The following is a 22194-nucleotide window of genomic DNA, read 5'->3' as shown; positions in this document are numbered from 1 at the left end:
AAGTTTCTCGCACTGAACTCACTCATCTGTGTCTGGCCTAAGTGTTTCACTTTTTTGTGAATATTTGAAATTTACTTCAAAATCAAATTATTTCTACCGAGTACAAGGAAAACATACAAGACAAAGGCAACATTAATAAAAGTTTCTAGGATTGGTCATTTTCTAGCATGTCACTATCTGTATCCAGCCCCCTCTACTGACTAAAAGGTAGCCATAGACATAAGATAACCGGTTCGCTGAGAGCCATCTCCCCGACCTCGGTTTACTTGGCAGATAACTCGGATTTACACATGCAGATTATCGAGAATGAACGTTCCTGTGAACACTCGTTCCCGACAATCTGCCAGTCTACAGGCGCAGACGATCACCCGATGAACGGGCGAAACACTCGTTCATCGGGCAAACTGTCGTTTATACAGGCAAGTAAATTACAGTTTCTGGACAGCAGATCGCCGTTTAGACAGCATAATGCAGCTGTGATAGCAACAGCGAACACTCATCCTCATACTGTGGAGGTGATCGCTGCATGTACATACAGTGCTTCACCTCCACTGAGCGACTTGCCGACTGTCAGGAAAGAACACTTACTTCCTGACAATCTGCTGCTCATCTGCACATCTAAATCCATCTTTATTTAAGGATTGAGCATGTTGAAATCTAACACCTATCACACCTAGGCTGTACAGGGGCCACTCTGACACATAATGGAATGTGTAGTCTTTGTACTGTGACATCACAGTTTACAATCTCTGTACTGTGACATCACTCTTGGTTGATTCCTATATTGGGACATAGTGATGTGAAGTAACACTTTTCTCTTACCCTTGTAATTTGTGACATCAATGTATCTATAATCTCTGTGCAGGGACATCAGTTGTGTATTATCCATTTATTACAACGCTGTTTCCTATAAGGCTACTCTCACACTGGCGTTTTGGTTTCCGTTTGTCAGATCCGTTCAGGACTCTCACAAGCGTCCAAAACGGATCAGTTTTGCCCTAATGCATTCTGAATGGATAAGGATCCGCTCAGAATGCATCACTTTGCCTCCGTTCAGCCTCCATTCTGCTCTGGAGGCGGACACCAAAACCTTGCCTGCAGCGTTTTGGTGTCCGTCTGACGAAACTGAGCCAAACGGATCCGTCCTGGCACACAATGTAAGTCAATGGGGACGGATCCGTTTTCACTGATAATCTGGCACACGTCTTGGCTATGTTAAAGATAATACGAATGGATCCGTTCTGAACGGATGCATGCGGTTGTATTATCTGAACGCCAGTGTGAAAGTAGCCTAAGCCGTGTGATGTGACATCAGTGTCGTTCTTAATTATTTCATTTTCACTACACTAGGTCCCTGTCTACTAATAATTTCACAGCGTTCCTATCCTGTGACATCACTGTGTGCACAAATCCCTTTCCTGTGATTTCACAGTGTTTATTATCTATGCGCTGTGACATAACTTTGTTATTCCTTGTTTGTGACATCACTGTGTGCATTAATGGGAATGTCTGCTGGGAGTCAGTTAAACTAATTTAAAGAATGTAAACTAACCTTCCTGGAGGCCAATCCGATCCATCACTGCCTCGCCGTCCTTTCCCCCCAGCTGCAGCAATGAAATCCTAAACATACCTCCCAACTTTGTAAATGAATAAAGAGAGACACATCAAGCGGCAAATTTTGTTCCGCACTAGGCCTCTAACTCTCAGGATGGTCCTCAGGATGAGGTTCCAGTCGATAGGCTATCCTGATGAAGTGTTGAGGGTAGCCTGTCAAACAGCTATTGCTGATTCCAAAAGAGAAAAATTCAGTTGAGCACAAAATACGTCTGATTGCCACTTTTGATGGTGATGCAGGCCAGGCCAGAAAGATTCTTAACAAACAATGGCCCATCCTTCTTATGGACCCGGACATTAGGGACATCATTTTTGAATACCCTCAGATTACATTCCGTAAAGGGAGTAGTCTCAGAGATCTTTTGGTCCATAGCCACTACACCCTGGCCCCCCGCAGTGGGACCTGGTTAGACCGCAACCCGCAAGGCTGCTTCAGATGTAGTGGGAGTGTGGCCTGCAGCACCATTCAGTGAGGCAAATCCTTCTTTAGCACCAATTTACAACGCTCTTTCCCCATCTGGGATTTCATCAATTGCCTACGAGGGGTGTGATCTACAAGATCACTTGTGAGTGTCTAAAGGAGTATATAGGGAAGACCAGAAGGGAACTGCGTAGACGTATAGGTGAACACCTAGGTGACATTGAACACGACAGAGACACTTCAGTGTCAAGACATACAGTGAGGAACAGAAGTATTTGAACACCCTGTGATTTTGCAAGTTGTCCCACTTAGAAATCATGGAGGGGTCTGAAATTCACATTGTAGGTGCATTCCCACACTAAGAGAAAGAATTAAAAAATAAAATTTCAGGAAATCACTGTATGATTTTTAAAGAATTAATTTGAACATCTGAGAAAATCAGTGTTAACATTTGGTACAGAAGCCTTTGTTTACAGTTACAGAGGTCAAACGTTTCCTGTAGTTCTTGACCAGATTTGCACACAATGCAACAGGGATTTTGGCCCACTCCTCCACACAGATCTCTAGATCTGTCAGGTTTCGGGGCTGTCGCTGAGCAACACAGAGTTTCAGCTCCTTCCAAAGATGTTCTATTGGATTTAGGTCTGGAGACTGGCTAGGCCACTCCAGAACCTTGATATGCTTCTTACTGAGCCACTCCTTTGTTATCCTGGCTGTGTGCTTCGGGTCGTTGTCATGTTGGAAGACCCAGCCACGACCCATCTTCAATGCTCTGACTGAGGGAAGGAGTTTGTTGCTCAAAATCTCACAATAAACGGCCCCATTCATCCTCTCCTTAATACAGTGCAGTCGTCCTGTCCCCTTCGCAGAAAAGCACCTCCAAAGCATGATGTTACCACCCCCATGCTTCACAGTAGGGATGGTGTTCTTGGGATGCAACTCATCCTTCTTTTTCCTCCAAACACGACGAGTAAAGTTTAGACCAAAAAGTTCTACCTTGGTCTCATCTGACCACATGACTTTCTCCCATGCCTCCTCTGGATCATCCAGATGGTCATTGGCAAACTACAGACGGGCCTGGACATATGATGACTTGAGCAGGAGTACCTTCCGTGCAATGCATGATTTGAAACCATGACGGCGTTAGTGTTCTACCGACAGTGACCTTTGAAACTGTGGTCCCAGCTCTCTTCATGTCATTGACCAGCTCCTCCCTTGTAGTTCTAGGCTGATTCCTCACCTTTCTTATCATCAGTGATACCACATGAGGTGAGATCTTGCATGGAGCCCTAGTCCAAGGGAGACTGACAGTCGTCTTTAGCCTCTTCCATTTTCTAACAATTGCTTCAACAGTTGATCTATTTTCACCAAGCTGCTTGGCAATCGCGCTGTAGCCCTTTCCAGCCTTGTGGAGGTCCACAGTTTTGTCTCTGGTGTCTTTTGACAGCTCTTTGGTCTTGCCCATGGTACTAGTTGGCGTCTGACTGACTGTGGGGTGGACAGGTGTCTTTAAAGAGCTCAGACAGGTGCTACTAAGTTAGATTAATGAGTGGAGTAGAGGTGGACTTTTTAAAGGCACAGTAACAGGTCTTTGAGAGCCAGAATTCTTGCTGTTTCTCAGGTGTTCAAATACTTATGTTCAGCAGTGAAATACAAATAAAGTCTTTAAAATCATACAATGTGATTTCCAGAATTTTTCTTTTTAATTCTGTCTCTCAGAGTGGGAATGCACCTACAATGTGAATTTCAGACTCCTCCATGATAAGTGGGAGAACTTGCAAAATCGCAGGGTGTTCACTTCTGTTTCTCACTGTAAGGCCTCATGCACACAACCGTTGTTGTGTTCCGTTCCGCAAAATGGGGTTCCGTTGTTCCGTGATCCGTTTCTGTTTCCGTGTGTCTTCCTTTATTTTTGGAGGATCACCAGACATGAAGGAAAGTAAAAAAAAGTCTAAGTCAAGTTTGCCATGCAAATGATAGGAAAAAAACAGACGCGGATGACAATCTTGTGTGCCTCCGTGTTTTTTCACGGTCCCATTGACTTGAATGGGTCCGCGAACCGTTTTCCGTGAGAAAAATAGGACAGGTTATATTTTTTTGACGGACTGGAACCACGGATCACGGACGACAAGCGGTGCATTAGCCGAGTTTTCAACGGACCCATTGAAAGTCAATGGGTCCGCAGAAAATCACGAAAAACGGAACAACGGACACGGGATAAAACAACGGTCGTGTGCATGAGGCCTATACATGAGTGCCATCATGGGAATCCCAGGTGTATAAAGGTGATTGGCATGGAGGTGGTCCAACCCCTAGTCCGAGGGGGGGATTGGGAACGCACTCTTTTGCAAAATGAGGCCTGTTGGATTTTTAACCTGGGGACAGTGTCTCCCGCTGGTCTCAATGAAGAACACTTTAAAAACAGGCGCGCCATCTTAGGCTACCCTTCCTCCGGACCCTTTCAGCCTAGCTTTTACTATAGATCAGGTTAGTATAGGCCAGTGTTGGCGAACCTATGGCACAGGTGCCAGAGGCGGCACTTGGAGCCCTCTCTGTGGGCACCCGCAACCTGGAAAAAGTCTATGGCACACTAATATGACTTCGATTTTTCCTGCCCTTCATCAGCGCAGGGCTCGCTATGAACAGCACAGGCAGCACACTGAGTGTAGCAGGCTATTATAGCTAAATGATAGAGTACATGGAAGATATACTATGTTTGACTGTAGAATTACTTGTTACTGTTAATTTACCGTGTTGGCACTTTGCGATAAATAAGTGGGCTTTGGGTTGAAGTTTGGGCACTCAGTCTCTAAAAGGTTCACCATCACTGGTATAGGCTGTGTATAGTTCAGCATAGACCACCATCTTAGGTTAAGCTCTGAACTCCCTAACTTTTCCTGATCACATCGCAGGCTTAGTTTTATTTTTGGGCAATTTGGTTTCTGTATTCATACCTTTGCCCAACTATATTTTTTCTTTTTGCCCGATACCTATGTTTCCCCTGATGAGCCTTTTTTTTCATGCAAAAGTGAAACATGCATGTAGGGAAAGGATAGGATAGGGTGAATTAGGGTCAGAGTATACAGGGAAAGGTCTGGACGGGGTCGCCCTTGTCAGAGCGGGTGCTCTGTGGTTAGGACATCAGGGCCAGTGTAGCACCCGGTCTGCATATGTAGGGATAACTAACCCCATACTCCGTCATCCCAGCAGGTCTCACCCTTGATATAGGGACAGTGACTCGCCATCTACTGAGATCTTCAAGGCATTACGGAATCCATCCACATACCGGTATGACATATGGTTTTATTTCTATGTGCCGCCGTGCACCCAAGGTTCTACCATTATATGTTTGTGACTCGTTTATTTTTCAAGATTTTTATTTTTATTTTTTTAAGAGTAGAATATTAAAAGTTACGTCTTATCTTTATGTGAATTTTGGATCACCCTCAGAGTTTTGTTTTCACGCCTCTGACTCTACCCAAAACATAACTGTGCACTTAATCCCAACCAGTCCCCTTAATGCCCCCACATAGTAGTTATTCCCCCTTCATGCCACTGAACAGTATTTATGCCCACATTGTGCCCCCTCACAGAATTATGCCCAGCTGTACCCCCAGTAATATGCCCAGTTATGTGCCCCCTTACGGAATTATGCCCAGCTGTGCCCCCAGTAAGATGTCATGTTATGTGCCCACAGTAGCATGTCCAGCTGTGCCCACAATAATATGCCCAGTTATGTGCCCCCAGCAATATGCTCAGCTGTGCCCCAAGTAATATGCCCAGTTATGTGCCCCCAGTAATATGCCCTGTTATGTGCCCCCAGTAATATTCCCAGTTATATGCCCCTCACAGAAAGTTAAAAAAAAATAAACACCACATACTTACCTTGTTTCTAGCAGCAGAACATCGGCTGCTCTGGAATGTGGAGGAGGCGGAGCCGAGGCTGACTGCCGGCCAGACCCGCCACCCGCAGACCAGAGGTGTGGAGAGCGGGCAGGAATGATGAAGCAGGGAGCCGATGGCGGCTCTCTGCTTCATTATTACAGGCAACGGTCTCTGCTTCCTATGGAAGCAGGGACAGCAGCCAGAAAGCGGGACATACCTCCCCTGTACCAGGACAGCCACTGCAATCTGGGACTGTCCTGCCGGATATGGGATGGTTGGGAGGTATGCCTAAATACCACTACAGCCAACCACCAGCCTCAGCAGTCTTGTGTCATACACCACGGAAGCCAGTGATTGGCTACAGTAGTATACTGGACAATGCTGCAGTCAAAACAATACGAGATGGCTGCAGCCTGACAGAGAAGGATAGTTTGATTTTGTTATATTATTTTAAAGAACTCCCACAACATTATTTATTCTATGAGCTGTTAGAAAGGTACATGTTGTAATCTGTAGTGAAGGTAATCTTCTCATCAGTGACTGTATTTGTGAGTTATAACCTCCCTTCTGATTCTTAGCTGTGTCATGTGGCCAACTCTCTGATCAGAAAACGGACATGGAACAGTTACTTCTCTATTCTATGAGACTGACATTGAGGCTCCGATAGGAATACATAGAGGGATTGACTTTCTGTCCACACATAAGATCCTGTGTTATTTGGAGAGTCTGATTGCTGGTCACATGACACAGCTGAGGATCAGAAGGGAGGGGATAGCTCACAAATACAGAGACTGGTGAGAAGATTACCTTCACTACAGATTACATCATGTACCTTTCTAGCAGGTCAGAGAATACATTTTTTTTGCAGGAGTGCTGCTTTAACTGCCTCCCTGCAGTTTGACCTTAAAATATTGTAACTCTAAAACAGAACTGGTTAAGATGGGTTAGAACTGTATTCATTACCCAGGATCGACGACATGACTGTCGGAGACATCCCGGTGTATGGTGGAGAGGTTGCAGCTGGAACTGGGTTTATACATAGCATGTAAGGTATGTAGCTATGTGTGCTGTTCTATATAAGTTGTATGGGGGAGCAGGACAGCAGTGGTGTTGCTTGCCTCAGTCACATATAATGGTTTGACACCATACTGAAGGCTGTAGGCCTCATTCACAGTCCCAGGAGGCTTTAAATCTCTGGGAAAATTGTTGCATTTACTTAAATGCCCCCGTTTCTTTAACGAGCGCTAAGAAAGACGATCTGATGTCATTTTAAAACCAAACTGATTCTTTCTTCAAGGTAATGGCTTATAAATGAGATGTGCATTTTTCCCCTCAAACATTCCCCCCCCCCCCCCAAACCAGACCGATGATAAATGGTATCTGGGTAAACACTTGGTTTTCCACGCATTAAGCTATACTAAGGCACGTCTTAAAAATTCAAGAGGTTTAAGAGTAAGATAATGGAATATAAATGAGAACAATTTGGTTTCAGAGATGAAATGACTATAGAATGTATTGTCGTTTACGGGAAAATAATAGAAGAAAAGCAATGTTATCGGAGGATTTTGATGAGAGAGAGACTTCCAGGATCAGAGACATTTCTGTAATGACAAGTTTCCGTCACCTTGTGATGCCCTCTGAACGGTGCGGACATTTATAGGCGCCATAGAATTGGCTGTACCTGTCTTTAATTCACCGCGGAAAAAATAAATTAAAACAAGGTTATTTACAGCAGCCAATTAGAAGCCAGAAGACCCCCAATAAACTTGTGACATGCGCCCCCAAGCTGGGTTAATTGCTGGCTGTTAGCGTAGCAGAATGCTGAAGTGATTAACCCTTTAGCCCTGGCTGATTAAGCAGTCAGACCTTCTACCATAAGGCAATATTCAGCAATAATTAAGAGCTTTTCTCATTAATATCATCTTTCAGACAGATGGCTCGAGCTGTGAAAGTATCCAGAGATAAAAGGCAATCTAAATTATATATCCAACGGAAAAAATAACTTCTGCTAAAAGACTGCCTCAAATGAAGACGCAAGATTTCCGAAAAATAAGACCATTGTAAACGTGATGGTCCACTTTCTAACCAAAAACCACATGACACACACTATTCTGCTTAAAGGTGTTGTCCAGGATTTTTATCATGATCAGCTGGAATCCGACACCTCTCCCACCCCCCCGATCAGCTGTTCCCCAGTAGCTCCGGCGCCAGAACTACTACTACGCTGTGGATCGGAAGGTGTGTGGGGTGTCAGACCCCCGACGATCATTTACTGATGCAGGTGCAGGATTATTCTGAATACCAGCAACCCCATAAGGCCTAGTTCACACTTCAGTGTTTGGTCAGTGTTTTCCATCAGTGATTTTCAGTCAAAACCAGGTTGGGGTCAAAAACACAGAACAGATGCAGATCTTTCCATTCTACCTTATCTATGGAGGTTCCATTCCTGTTTTTGGTTTAGAAATTACTGATGTGAGAACTAGGCCAAATTGAGCATTTTTCCCATGTCAATGCACATTTTGCGGACACAGAAACTTGGACCGTTTTGCATCCACAAGGTCTGATTTCCGGACCTGACTGAAGTGTTTTTTTAGCGTGTTTGATTCAATTTTTGTGCCTGCAAAAAAGAGTATTTTTTATTTTTTTTTACAAACTTTATCACTTTTCTATGCAATGGATCAAGGTAAAACATGATCGGTATCTGAGTGCAATCCGTGGTTTTCACTCATCCATTGAATAGAATAGACACGTATTGTCCACAAAACAGACCAAAGTAGTGTATGCTCCCATGCCTTTCCTGCAGACCAACGATCCATGGCGGGAAAAACAGCATCTGAATATAAATGTAGAATTCAATGGATCCGTGTGCTGCCAGTGGAAAACATGGACATGTATTACTGATGTGTGAATAAGCCCTGATAGGGTAAAAGTGTTTACTTAAGGCTACTTTCACACCTGCGTTCAGGTGTCCGCTTGTGAGCTCCGTTTGAAGGGGCTCACAAGCGGTCCTGAACGCAGCCGTCCGGCCCCAATGCATTCTCAGTGGAGGCGGATCCACTGAGAATGCATCCGTCTGCCAGCGTTCAGCCTCCGCTCCGCTCAGTGAGCGGACACCTGAACGCTGCTTGCAGCGTTCGGGTGTCCGCCTGGCCGTGCGGAGGCGAGCGGATCCGTCCAGACTTATAATGGAAGTCAATGGGGACGGATCCGCTTGAAGATGACACCATATGGCTCAATCTTCAAGCGGATCCGTCCCCCATTGACTTACAATGTAAAGTCTGAACGGATCCGCTCAGGCTACTTTCACACTTAGGAAATTTTTCTAAGTTATAATGCAGACGGATCCGTTCTGAACTGATGCAAACGTCTGCATTATAGGAGCGGGTCCGTCTGATGAAACATCAGACAGATCCGCTCCGAACGCTAGTGTGAAAGTAGCCTAACCTTAAAGGGGATTTGTAACCACAAAATGCAGTGCAATCTGAACGCACCATGTTATAGAGCAGGAGGAGCTGAGCAGATTGATTTATAGTTTTGTGGGAAACGATTCAATAAAATTTAGTAATTTATACATTTATATTTTTGCTCTTTCCACTTCTTGTACAGGAGGGACGTGCCATCAGTGACAGACAGGTATGTACACTTATACACAGAATGCTGTCAATTACTGATAACACCTACCTCCGGTACCGATAGGTGTGCAGAGAGATAAATGTATAAATTACAAGTTTTACTGAATCTTTTCCCACAAAACTAGATATCAATCTGCTCAGCTCTTCCTGCTCTATACCATGGTGCATTGCATTTTGTGGTGACAGGTCCTCTTTTAGGCCCCTTTCACACGAGCGAGTTCTCCGCGCGGATGCGTTGCGGGAGGTGAACGCATTGCATCCGCACGGAATCCTGACCCATTCATTTCTATGGGGCTGTGCACACGAGCGGTGATTTTCACGCATCACTTGTGCGTTGAGTGAAAATCGCAGCATGCTCCTCTTTGCGCGTTTTTCACGTAACGCAAGCCCCATAGAAATGAATGGGGTTGCGTGAAAATCGCAAGCATCCGCAAGCAAGTGCGGATGCGGTGCGATTTTCACGCACGGTTGCTAGGAGACGATCGGGATGGAGACCTGATCATTATTATTTTCCCTTATAAAATGGTTATAAGGGAAAATAATAGCATTCTGAATACAGAATGCAAAGTAAAACAGCGCTGGAGGGGTTAAAAAATAAATAAAAAATCATTTAACTCACCTTAATCCACTTGATCGCGATGTCGGCATCTCCTTCTGTCCCCTTTACTGAATAGGACCTGTGGTGAGCATTAATTATAGTTCAAGGACATTTGATGATGTCACTCCGGTCATCACATGATCCATCACCATGGTAAAAGATCATGTGATGGATCATGTGATGACCGGAATGACGTCACCACAGGTCCTGTTGCTGCACAGAGATCAGATGAAGCCAGAAGGAGATGCCGGGCCGCGAACAAGTGGACTAAGGTAAGTTAAATTTTTTTTAAAAATTTTTTTTAACCCCTCCAGCGATGTTTTACTATGCATTCTGTATTCAGAATGCTATTATTTTCCCTTATAACCATGTTATAAGGGAAAATAATACAATCCACAGAACACCGATCCCAAGCCCGAACTTCTGTGAAGAAGTTCGGGTTTGGGTACCAAACATACGCGATTTTTCTCACGCGAGTGCAAAACGCATTACAATGTTTTGCACTCGCGCGGAAAAATCGCGGGTGTTCCCGCAACGCACCCGCACATTTTTTTCCGCAACGCCCGTGTGAAAGAGGCCTTAGGGTTTAAAGGCTCTGTTCACATTTCTGTGCCAGATGTGCTGCATCAAGGACATTAGCATGACTGATGGTCCCCACTGGCTTTTAATGGTGGTCCGTCAGGTTCTGCCTCAGGTTCTGCCTCTGTGCCGCTTTGACAATGCTGCATCCGGTGCTATTCTTCCCATCAAATTTACTTTATAGCTGAAGTCAATAAAAGTTGATGCAGTTTTTACATTCTTACTATTAATACAGCATGTTCTACATTGAAGCTACAGTTTTCCAACAAAAGTCAATGGAGTTGGGAAAAATACGCAACCACCATTTATGATCCATATTTACCGCCATATCAGTGGTACGGTATAATATACAACATTACATATACAGTATGGATGGAAAACTAATATTATAGACAGAACACACAAAACATCAATAGGAAAGCAATGTCAGCATAAAAACAGACAAATCAATATTACACAATCAGTTCATAAACAAAATAAATAAATAGAATAACGCACTACAGCTCTTCAATCCTTGCCGATCCAACACAGGCAGCGAGCATGTGACCACTGCAGCCAATCAGTAGTTATGCCATTAGTGTGGCGCTGCTTGCTTATGTTACAGTTCTTAAGAACTAGGCAACTCCCTAAATTGTAATGTGTTCTATGTAAAGCACAGGGATGGGCTCTTTATATCATACTCCTGTATCTACGTATTCTAAATTCCAGACTATAGAAGATCTGACCAAGAAAACAAATTACACAGGCACTGGGGTTAACGGTATGGCAGCGTCTGCTTATACACCGAAACGTTATTCTCAGAAATTCTTCCCGTAAGGTTCACAAGGCTTTCAAAGAAAAATAACGACTAATATAAATAGGCCATTTTTCTCTTTAATTGTTTTGAGGACATGGTACCCATTAGGAGCTAAAGGGTTATAGAAAAACAGCCCGGGTGGAAGTCAATACATTTCTAAGTTACAGGCTGTCAGGAAAGCAGCATTCTAGCAGTCTACACAAACCAGCGCTCAGCAGCAGATAATTACCCCACCGCTAATCCATGAGGTCATGCTGCTTGCTGGAGTCTGGTTGTTTAAAAAAAAAAAAAAAAAAATGTATCCTGCAAGGAAAGCATAAGGAGTAACATATCGCCACCTAGTGGGCACAAGTCAGAATTTCCACTGAAGGATGTAAATAAAGCTTCACAGTAAATCTTGTCATTTTGCCACCCGCCGTGAACAGCAGTCGCAAAAACAACCTTAAAAATTCATTAGGCATCATTTCATGGGGTATAAGCATCACAATAACGGTGGCAGTAACATGCACAGCTAACGTATCAATATATCGCCCAAATCAGCATGAGACATTTCACAGGTCCCAAAAATTCTAGAGAGTATGAAAACGTATGCTTATGACACATGAAATACTGTACATATTCACGTCACCTTCAGGCAAGAGGGGAAAAAGTGAAGTGCCCACATCATGTAAATGCGGTGCTCATAGGGGCACCATTTTCTGCAATACTGTGTCCACTCTACCACCGTATCGCCCCTTTATTCATGTTTGTGCTTTGTTTATGTCCGTGTGATGTATTCTAACCAAGTAAAGTACATTATACAATGTACACTATTAGGCTACATGCACACGACCGTATGTGTATTGTGGTCCGCAAATTGTGGATCCGCAAAAAAAACGGATGACGTCCATATGGCATCCTTTTTTTTTTGCGGATCCATTGTATATGCCTGCCCTTGTCCGCAAAACGGACAAAAATAGGACATGCTCTATTTTTTTGGCGGACTGGAACCACAAACAACGGACGCGGAAAACAAACAGTTGACTAGCCGCATTTTTTAAACAGCTCCATAGAAATGAATAGATCCGCATCCTATCCGCCCAAAAAACGGAACGGACGCGGAAACAAAATACGTTCGTGTGCCTGTAGCCTTATACAGGGTGCAGAGCGGTGTACTTCTAAATGAATAATGCACACATGCTTCACACTTAAAGGGAGCCTCCAGTTTAAATTGAAAAAAAAAGTCACATTAAGGGAATGAACAGATCACTCATATGCTGCCTCCCTTTTCATCTGCACATTCGTCAATTCCTGGGCTCCATTTCTTTCAACTAGGATGGCCGCACCGCTTCCCAGACAGCCGAATGCATACTGTGCATCTGGTAGTCCAAGGCACTTCCTGTTGCCCTTGGATTGGCCAGCACTGTACATGTGAACTAGGCTGGCCAATCCAAGAGCAGGGCGGGACAAGTAGGAAGTGTCTTGGGCTACCAGATGCCTGTGAAGCCGTGCGGCCATCTTGGACAGCAGTAGAGGTGTCTGAGAACTGGTGGATCTGCAATTAATAAAGTAAATTACCAGGTAAGCATTCTGTCCGTTCCCCAGTTAATGTGATTTCTTTAACTTGAGCCGGAGGGTCGCTTTAAAGGGAACTTGTCACTAGGACTTTTGACTACAAACCATTGCCACCACCTTGTCTGACCCAAAAAGCAGTTTATAAAGTTAAAGAGATTAGTCAATTGCAATGTTTAAAATCTTCTTTGAAAAGACTCCTGCGCAATATGACGCTCAAATGTCTACTGGGAATATGCAGACCTGATGAATCTTTCCTCAGCCCCCCTTCCCCGCTGACTAAGGGCGCATTCACATGACACTAATTGCGGATCCGGAAACACACGGATGTCGGCCTGTGTGCGTTCCTCAATTTGCGGACCGCACATGGCCAGCACCATAATAGAAAATGCCTATTCTTGTCCACAATTGCTATATCATTTTTTGTGGGGCCGCGGAACAGAACTACGGATGCGGACAGCACTACATACTCAAATAATCACCCATGTGAAGGCAGAATAATCATTTTGTGCCGGGGTAAATCCTGTTGACAGGTTCCCTTTAAAATGTGTTTTCCTGGAATTAAATATTAAAGAGGACCTGTCACCGCTCCTGACATGTCTGTTTTAATAGCTCCATGCATTCCCCATATAACAATAATTCTGGAGCCTCTATTCGTGTGGCTCTATGTTGTGCCTTTCCTTTATTATTTCTACTAGAAGTTATGAATGAATTGCCAGCAGTCTGCAGTAAGGGTACAGAGGGGAGGTAACCAGTTGGGGGGTGTCCCTGCACAGTCTGACAATAGCAGCACTGATTGGATAGAATGAGACTGGTTACCACCCCTCTGTACCCTTACTGCAGACTGCTCGCAATTCATTCATAACTTCTAGTAGAAATAATAAAGGAATAGCACAACATAGAGCCATAAGAATAGATGCCTCAGAATTGTTATTACATGGGGAATACATGAGGCTATTAAAACAGGCATGTCAGGAGCGGTGACAGGTCCTCTTTAAAGGGGTTATCCCATCTTAGACAATGGGGGCATATCGCTAGGATATGCCCCCATTGTCTGATAGGTGCGTGTCCTACCTCTGGGACCGCACCTACAAGGAGAACAGAGCGGAGAAACTTGAGAAGAGCGCACTGCGCATGCGCAGACGCCCTCCATTCATTTCTATGGAGCCGCCGAAAATAGCCGAGCGCTGGCTTGGCTATTTCCGTCGGCCCCATAGAAATGAATGGGAGCAGTGGCCGCGCATGCGCGGTGCGTTCCCATTCACTTCAATGGGAGAGGCGGGGAGCTGCGCCTGGTGGTGGACGGACACCGGTAAACCCGGGGTCCTCCAGCCACAACTCTGCCTGGCTCCGTTCTCCTTGTAGGTGCAGGTCCCAGAGGTGGGACCCGCACCTATCAGACAATGGGGGCATATCCTAGCGATATGCCACTATTGTCTAAGATGGGATAACCCCTTTAATGACCTAAGTCATTAATATCTGATCGCCGGGGGTCCAACTCCTTGGATCCCCAATAATCAGCTGTTTAAAGCGGACCCAAGGCTCAGATGAGCACTGCAGCCTTCTCCCAGTACGGGAAGCACCGCACCACACGTTGTATACCGGCTGTGCTTGGTATTACAGCCTAGGCCTATTAAATTGAATACACAGACGATTAAGAGGCCAAGGAAGAGGCTGCAGCCCTCAGCGGAGTGCAGCAACCTATCCCAAAAGCTGCTTATCGAGTGTTTTGAGTCAGAACCCCACCAATCAGATATTGGTGACCGATCTTGGATCTTGCAGAAAATCCCTCCAGTATTCCCAGTTCCACAGGCTCATTTGACGGAATATGCTATACCATAAATGTGCTTTATAGTCTGTACTTTAGTCACTTGTCCTTTTTAATTAAAATTTCCTTGTTATAACAGTTTTTCCAGAAATCATGTTAACATTAAATTACTTCCTGATAACCTGATAAACTTGTGCTTTTACCCAGAAAACAGAGCTGCAGGGAAAAGCATGGGGGACAAAGCTAGAGCCACTAATGAGACAAAGGGTGCGTTTCGGACTACTTTAGTTTCTGTTAAGAACGCGCAGCTAAACTGCAGCCACTGAACATAGCAGAGCCTAGAGGAGCCAAGCTAAAACGTAGGGAACACAGAAGTGTCATGAGATCTCCACAGCTATGTCAGGTAGGACTGTAGGGTGACTGCAAGAATCTATGGACTGAACAGACGGTTCGCCTACAGTCCATTCGAAAACTGGAAATTAGAAAACTGAGACATGCTTGCAGATCGAGTTATTAATAAGCAGGACACATGGCAGCCACAGACTGTGTGTCATATTACCGATCATGGTTGGCCAGCTTCATCTGTCATTTCTATGGTGCAGTCCTATCTAAAGCTAATTCACAAGGATCCTCCCCTGGTGTATTGTAAAGCCATGGAGGGAGATGTATGGCCTATCTAGGCTCTAGCTGGGCTACGTTCTGAGATACCACCCCTGCCCCTCTCTACCGGGTGGAAGAGGTGTGCAATGAATAATAGACTATGAGGTGGGTTATATATAAAAAGTATCAAAATACAGACATCTTTCTTTAGCTGTGGTCTTAGCTCAACATATCCCAAAATGTGTGACATGAAAGGACCAGCTTTAAAAAAAATAAAAATAAAAAATACATGACTTTGCAATAAATTCTCATGAGAAATCTATGCTCTGTGTGTGTCTGTGATGTGAATTGCAGCTCGTCAAGTTGGCAATATGTCTGATTAAAGGTCCAGACTTAATAATGCATCTGTGCCAAAAATATTTCTAAAAAAAAGTGAAGCAAATTGGCTCATCTAGGGTTTCTACACCTTTTTCTGACATGTTCGACAAGGGGGTAGGGCATAGTGGAAAGCAGGTGGAGCTTCACTGGATATGGGGTGTGATCTAATATGTACCATTTTGTGCCAAAATTTTGCCACAATTCTAGTGTAAAATTCGGTCTCAAAGTAAGCCAACCAGTAGTTGGTATAGAGTCCCTCCCTGCACCAGCTCGATCATCCAGCCTGAGAACCGCTGATAGCGTTAGCGTTATCAGACTAGACTCCTGTGCGCTGGAGTAAGACAGAAGCCCCTTAGTAAATAAGGCACATCTCTAGGACCCTGTCCTCCAGAATCTGTCATGTACACCAGCTACGGGTAGGTGTAGGCTTGAGCTATAATGTATACCCGTTTCTGGTGTAACTTACAGTAAATCCGCCTGGCAGCGACAGGCTCTGCCCCCTGCCGCTAAGCCCGACCCGCTGTTCTCTTCACTTTAGAAAAGTGTCACAAATGATGGCGCTAATATGGCGTGTGCCATAACTGGCGACTTTTTAAATAGGTTAATGAATGCCCCCCAGTCTGTCTACGTTTACGCCATTCATAGGTTAGTAAATCTGGGCCACTGTATTGAATCTGTTCCAAGAGAATTTGGAGTCCTTAATTAAAGTCAAGCAAAGGTAAAGTTGGCCATACATTGGAAAAAATGATCGCCCGCAGTCGCCCATGGGATCGTCCGTACGAACGATCTCACCAACTAAACTGCCCGACCAGGTAGTCCGTTTTTTTATAAAAACAGACTCCCCGGTGCTTGAGCACAATGGCAACTGATCAGCTCAATTCAGCCAATCATGCAGGTTCGGGTGATTAATGGCCGAAGCTTTCCTGCGCGGCGCGTTGCATTTGGCAGACAAGAGTCTGCCGCCGACGATTACGAACACTAAAAATCTGCTATTTCGGCCGACTTTAATCTTATGTGTATGGCGACCTTTAGAATGGCTTTCAGCCTACATAATGACACTATATCATTATATCATATCAATAAAATGCACACAAAAGTGGTTAAGTCAGCATATCCACCTTCTAAAATACTCTGCACTGCTGTGAACTGCTTCCAGAAATCATGGCATTGGATAGTGCTATGCAGTTTCTTACCTCGGCTTGTTCTGGGGCAGAGCTTTGGCATCCACAGCAAACATTTTGGAGACAAAGACAATGACCGGCGCGCTCTCCTCATTGCAACACTGCAGAAAAGCTGAGAAAGAGAAAAACGAGAAGCATCCAAAAATCAGGTCAAGTTTGAGAAGGGATCGATCGCGCCTGTCTGCACTTCCTGCTCTGGCAGAGGGTATTATTTCTGCGGGGCCTTGGGACCGTGCTCACGGATTTATTTACTGAGAGGTGAAAGCTGCAATCATTCAGCAAAACGCAGTCACCTGAAGAGATTTCTGCAACGTATTCCGCGTTCTAACTGATTTATATAGCGCCTGATCAAGGCTGGTAGAAAAATATATTTCGTTATTTACTCTGAGCAATGACCTGAGCCTAAGTTCCTAACAGTCATTTACCCAAAATGCCCCAAACCTGTAACTAATAAAGACAAAACGATTAAAAGAAGGTTAAAGTTTTGCTCATCCCTCAGCTTTCCCATGCCTCATCTAGAAGGTACAGGGTGCAGTCACTAGTGTATACATGGAGTCAGCCTAAAGCCTGCATTAGACGGGCAGATTACCAGCATTCGTAGTAATGCTCATCTGGCAGTGTAATACTGCCGCCGAATACCCGATGAGAGAGCAAACACTCGTCCATCGGGCAATCGTCATCTTTCAGCAGCTAAAAGATCATGATTTGTCAGCGGCAGATCGTGCTGTCTAATCATGATCTTCTGTTGGCAAACCACTAGACAGCATGGTGACGAGGGATGGTATAACAATAGCTCCTCCTCATACTAGGTCTAATCCTAAACTTAAAGGGAATGTGTCAGCTCATTGATCGCTGTCCAACTATAGTAGCAGATTGTACTGTATTCACAACGGTACCGTGCTTATAGCAAGCGCTGTTTCCAGTCTTCACAAAAATAACTTTGATTGAAATGCCATTAAGGCGGCAAAGTTCCCAGAGGGGTGTAACTGTCAGCAGTGGGAGCCTAGGCCCGCCTCGTGAAGAGCGCAAGTCCATCTCTCGATGAGTTCGCAGCAACGCCCTTCAACCCCCTCCTCTGCGATGTCACATTCTTGCCACCACTCCACCCGCCTAATCCTGGTACTTTCCGTAGAAATCTTGCGGATTTGCAGAGCAGGAGACCGCCTGCCCTACCGATAAGGAGTTGAGTCCGATGCCCTCAGTAGGGCACTCCGTGTGCAAGCGCAGGCGGTCTCCTGCCCTGCACAAGCGCAAGATTACTACGAGAAGGTCCAGAATACACGCAGGCGGAGTTTGGACAGCAATGTGATTTCGCAGAGGAGGGGAGTGTACATAATGGGGCGAGGGGCATCGCTGTGAACTCGTGGAGATTCACGCCACGCTGGGCACTTTGCCACCTAGTTTACACTTCAAAGTTATTTTACTGAAGACTGAAAATTGCGCTTGTTATAACAAAGTTACAGTTGTCAATACCGTCCAGTCAGCGGTCCCCTTGGTTAGATATCGATTAATGAGCAGACACATCTCCTTTAACGGTAATTTAATTTATGGTACCACAGATTTGGCGCAAGTGCCAGTATATGTCTAGCAGCTACTTAAAATCTTCTAAATTAGTAGCTTATCTTTCTGTAAGGGCTCTTTCACACGAGTGGATACTGTGCGGGTAATCCGCTGCGTGAAAGACAGCCAAGCCCCGCGCCGAACAGAAGAGACACGGAGCATTAACATGACTGATAATGCTCTGTGCCTCTCTGTGACCTTTTTACTACAAAATCACTGAGATAAAGTTGTCACCGTTTTGTAGTAAAAAGATCACAGAGGCACAGAGCATTATCAGTCATGTTACTGCTCCGTGTCTCTGCTGTCCGGAGCGGGGCTTAGCTCTCTTTCACGCAGAGGATTACCCGCACAGCATCCGCTCGTGTGAAAGAGCCCTAATGGAAATCCACTGTCCATGCACTGACTTCCTGCTTGTGTGGTGTTGACCTCTGTTAATCTGAACAGGCACTGCTGCACTGTAAAGCATGGGGAGCAAGCAGCAGCTGAAGCCATTGATGAGGCAAAAGTGCATTCCAAACTTCCATTAGACAATGCAGCCAAGACAGGGCCACTGATCACAGCTGCTTTTCAATGGAAGAAGCAGCCAGCACGGAATACATGACAGGTAATTGCTGGTAGGGATAAGACAACTCCATAATAACCATTTAAATTAAGAAATAAAAAAAGCAAAAAATAGGAAGAACCAAAAGTAGAGGTAAGACGAGGACAATTACCAGAAGCATTGATGTCATCTCGACAACGGACAGAATGTTATGTAGCAGTGAAGCGTCCTCAGAAGAACAGGTGAAGACATTGACATTATAAATGTATGCGCATTAACGGATCAATACTGGGTATTAGTGCGAGCGGCTCAATAACTCCCATCATAACAACACGAGCTTAAAGGTCAATGGTTAATTCAGTGCCCAGGTATTAAAGGGCCACAGCAACTGCTCACATCTACACTGAGGTCAGGTGATTTTTATATTTTTTTTATTTTTTGAAAAAAAAATATGTTTTGATAACTTTGCAGGGAAATGGGAATTTGATTGGTGGGGGTGTGACAACCTGCACCCCCATTGATCAGCTGTTTCAGAGTAGCTCCAGCACCAAAATCCTGCATCAGATCTGGTTACAGCAGCATTCACTTCAATGGGAGCAGCGCTGCGGTTACCAGCTGTGTAGTTCCACTTAAGAGTTGTATCGGGTATCGAAGTATTGATACCCATTCGATACTTTTAGACCTGGATCGATGCGATACCGGGTCTTACTATTTAACTATAGTATCTGTTAGTGAACGCGTCACGTGTCGCTCTCAGCGCGCACCATGTTCTACTCAGCAGCACAGTGGAGGAGGAGGGAGTCTCTCCCTTCCCACTGCGACGCGGCCACGATTGGGGAGATGGCACTGCGGAGGAGGGGAGGGATTGTGGCCACTGCGCCACGAATGAATGTAATTAACACATTGGGTGTCGGCGGCGGTATCACATACCCGCCCTCAATAACAGGGCAGTGCGATCTGTAGCAATTAACCCCTCAGGTGCTGATCCAGCAAAAACGCAGATGTGAAAGTAGCCTTAAAGGGGTTGTGTCACTTCAGCAAATAGCATTTATTATGTAGAGAAAGTGAATACAAGGCACTTACTAATGTATTGTGACCATCCATATTGCTTCCCATGCTGGCTGGATTCATTTTTTCATCACATTATACACTGCTCGTTTCCATGGTTACGACCACCCTGTAGTCCAGCAGCGGTGGTCCTGTTAGCACATTAAAGGAAAAAGCGCCAGCCTGTGTGTGCACCCGTGGTCTCGGTCACCAGAGAGGCCAACACTTTTTTCTATAGTGTGCCGGCACGGCCACCACTGCTGGATTGTCGGGTGGACGTAACCATGGAAAAGAGCAGTGTATAATGTGATAAGAAAATGAATCCAGCCAGCAAAGGAAGAAATATGGATAATCACAATACATTAGTAAGTGCCTTGTATTCATTTCATTCACTTGCTGAAGTAAGACAGCCCCTATAAAAACTTGTCTTAGGGCAGTGGTCAACTCCTGGAAGTGGAGGTCTCGAGTTTGTCAGAACAGAAGAGGCTTTTAGTGACCCTTTCCTTCTAGCTCATTGAGGTAGAGACCCATTCCATAATGTCCATCTGCCCCAATAAAACTTACAGACGGGGTTTGTCGTTATGAGACATGCCCCTTGTCTCTGTATACACTAAATGACACCTATTCTGATTTAGATAAAGCATTCATGACACAGTAGTAATACATGGCGCTGTAGTAAGCCTTGGATCTTGTATGCTCTCCATATTCTCTAGATTCCTACCATGCTTCAGATGAATGCTGAGAACATGTGCTTAGAGATAGAAAATAGGTGGTCTTACATAGAAGAGCAAAGTCTGATGAATTTTGGTAGGGATGGCAGATGGTCTTATGTGTATAAGGGTGCGCTGATTCTCTTTAAAGGGGTTGTCCCTCGAAAAATATTTGACAGTTTTCAAACCAGCATCCGGATCTGAATACTTTTTTGTAATTACATGCAAGTGAAAATTTTACTGACAAATTAGAGGTGTCTGGCGGTGGCTTATACCCCTCTCCATATAGAGAACACATGCACACTGTGGATGGGGGTCAGGAGGAACAGATGACACTAGCTACCACCAGTGTCATGTACAACGTCGCCCCTGTGGGCATGAGATCCGTCAGGAGCAAATGGAATTAGGGCTCATGGACACGACCGTATGTATTTTACGTTCCGCAAAACGCGGATCCACAGAAAATATGGATGATGTCTGTGTGTGTAGCGTATTTTGCGGAACGGAACAGCTGGCCCCTAGTAGAACAGTCCTATCCTTATCCGTAATCTGCGGAATGGACATACGGAATTGAAATGCAAATTGTGTACCTACCTTTTTTTTTTGGAGGACCCTTTGAAATGAATGGTTCCGCATATGGTCCGCAAAAAAAAACGGAACGGACACGGAAATAAAGTACATTCATGTGCATGAGCCCTTAAGCAAATGTCTGATCTGGGGACTGGTCTAGGGACAGATTTAAGGGCGGGATTCATAAGTTTGACATGGGAAGCATCACTTTTACTAGTTACCTGTAAAAAGCCCGAGGTTTGGCGCCAGATTCTACAGGTTACGTTCTTAATAAGCCACTTAAAAACAGAGAGGCCTCAGCATTAGAACCACCGACATCACAGAGAAATGCAAGATAAAACCCATCAGAAAGGTTTAAGAATTCAATAACTGTCCAGCTGAGACGGGAAGCAAGAAATCAATCCTGTAATGTTCTCTACTGGTAATGTAAGGCAATGTGCTTACAAGAAAGGAGGGTCAACCCCAAGGAATGCTTGTGCCTTGAGATGCGTCCTCAGTGGGAAGAACATAATCCATAATGAGGTAATTGTTAAGGAAGGGCCCTGGATTCGCCCGCCACGTTTTCCACTACATTCACAGAGCACATATGTATAGCTTGGAAGAAAGAAGAGACAGAGGGGATATGATAGAAACTTTTAAATACATAAAGGGAATCAACTCGGTAAAGGAAGAGAGCATATTTAAAAGAAGAAAAACTACCACAAGAGGACACAGTTTTAAATTAGAGGGGCAAAGGTTTAAAAATAATCTAAGGAAGTATTAC

At 44.7% G+C, this 22194-nt stretch overlaps 1 protein-coding gene across 1 annotated transcript in view; it reads right to left on the bottom strand.

The window, feature by feature from the left end:
* The window catches only part of EFL1 (elongation factor like GTPase 1), a 287352-nt gene that overhangs the window by 204764 nt on the left and 60394 nt on the right, over positions 1-22194 (bottom strand). Inside the window, exon 12 of the mRNA XM_040414072.1 lies at positions 17016-17115. Coding sequence (XP_040270006.1) covers positions 17016-17115 — 100 coding nt within the window. The remainder of the gene's footprint in view (positions 1-17015; positions 17116-22194) is intronic.

The sequence above is a fragment of the Bufo bufo genome, chromosome 1 (genome assembly GCF_905171765.1).
Source record: "Bufo bufo chromosome 1, aBufBuf1.1, whole genome shotgun sequence".
Taxonomy (NCBI): Eukaryota; Metazoa; Chordata; class Amphibia; order Anura; family Bufonidae; genus Bufo; species Bufo bufo.
This window is presented reverse-complemented; position numbering and strand designations above follow the sequence as displayed.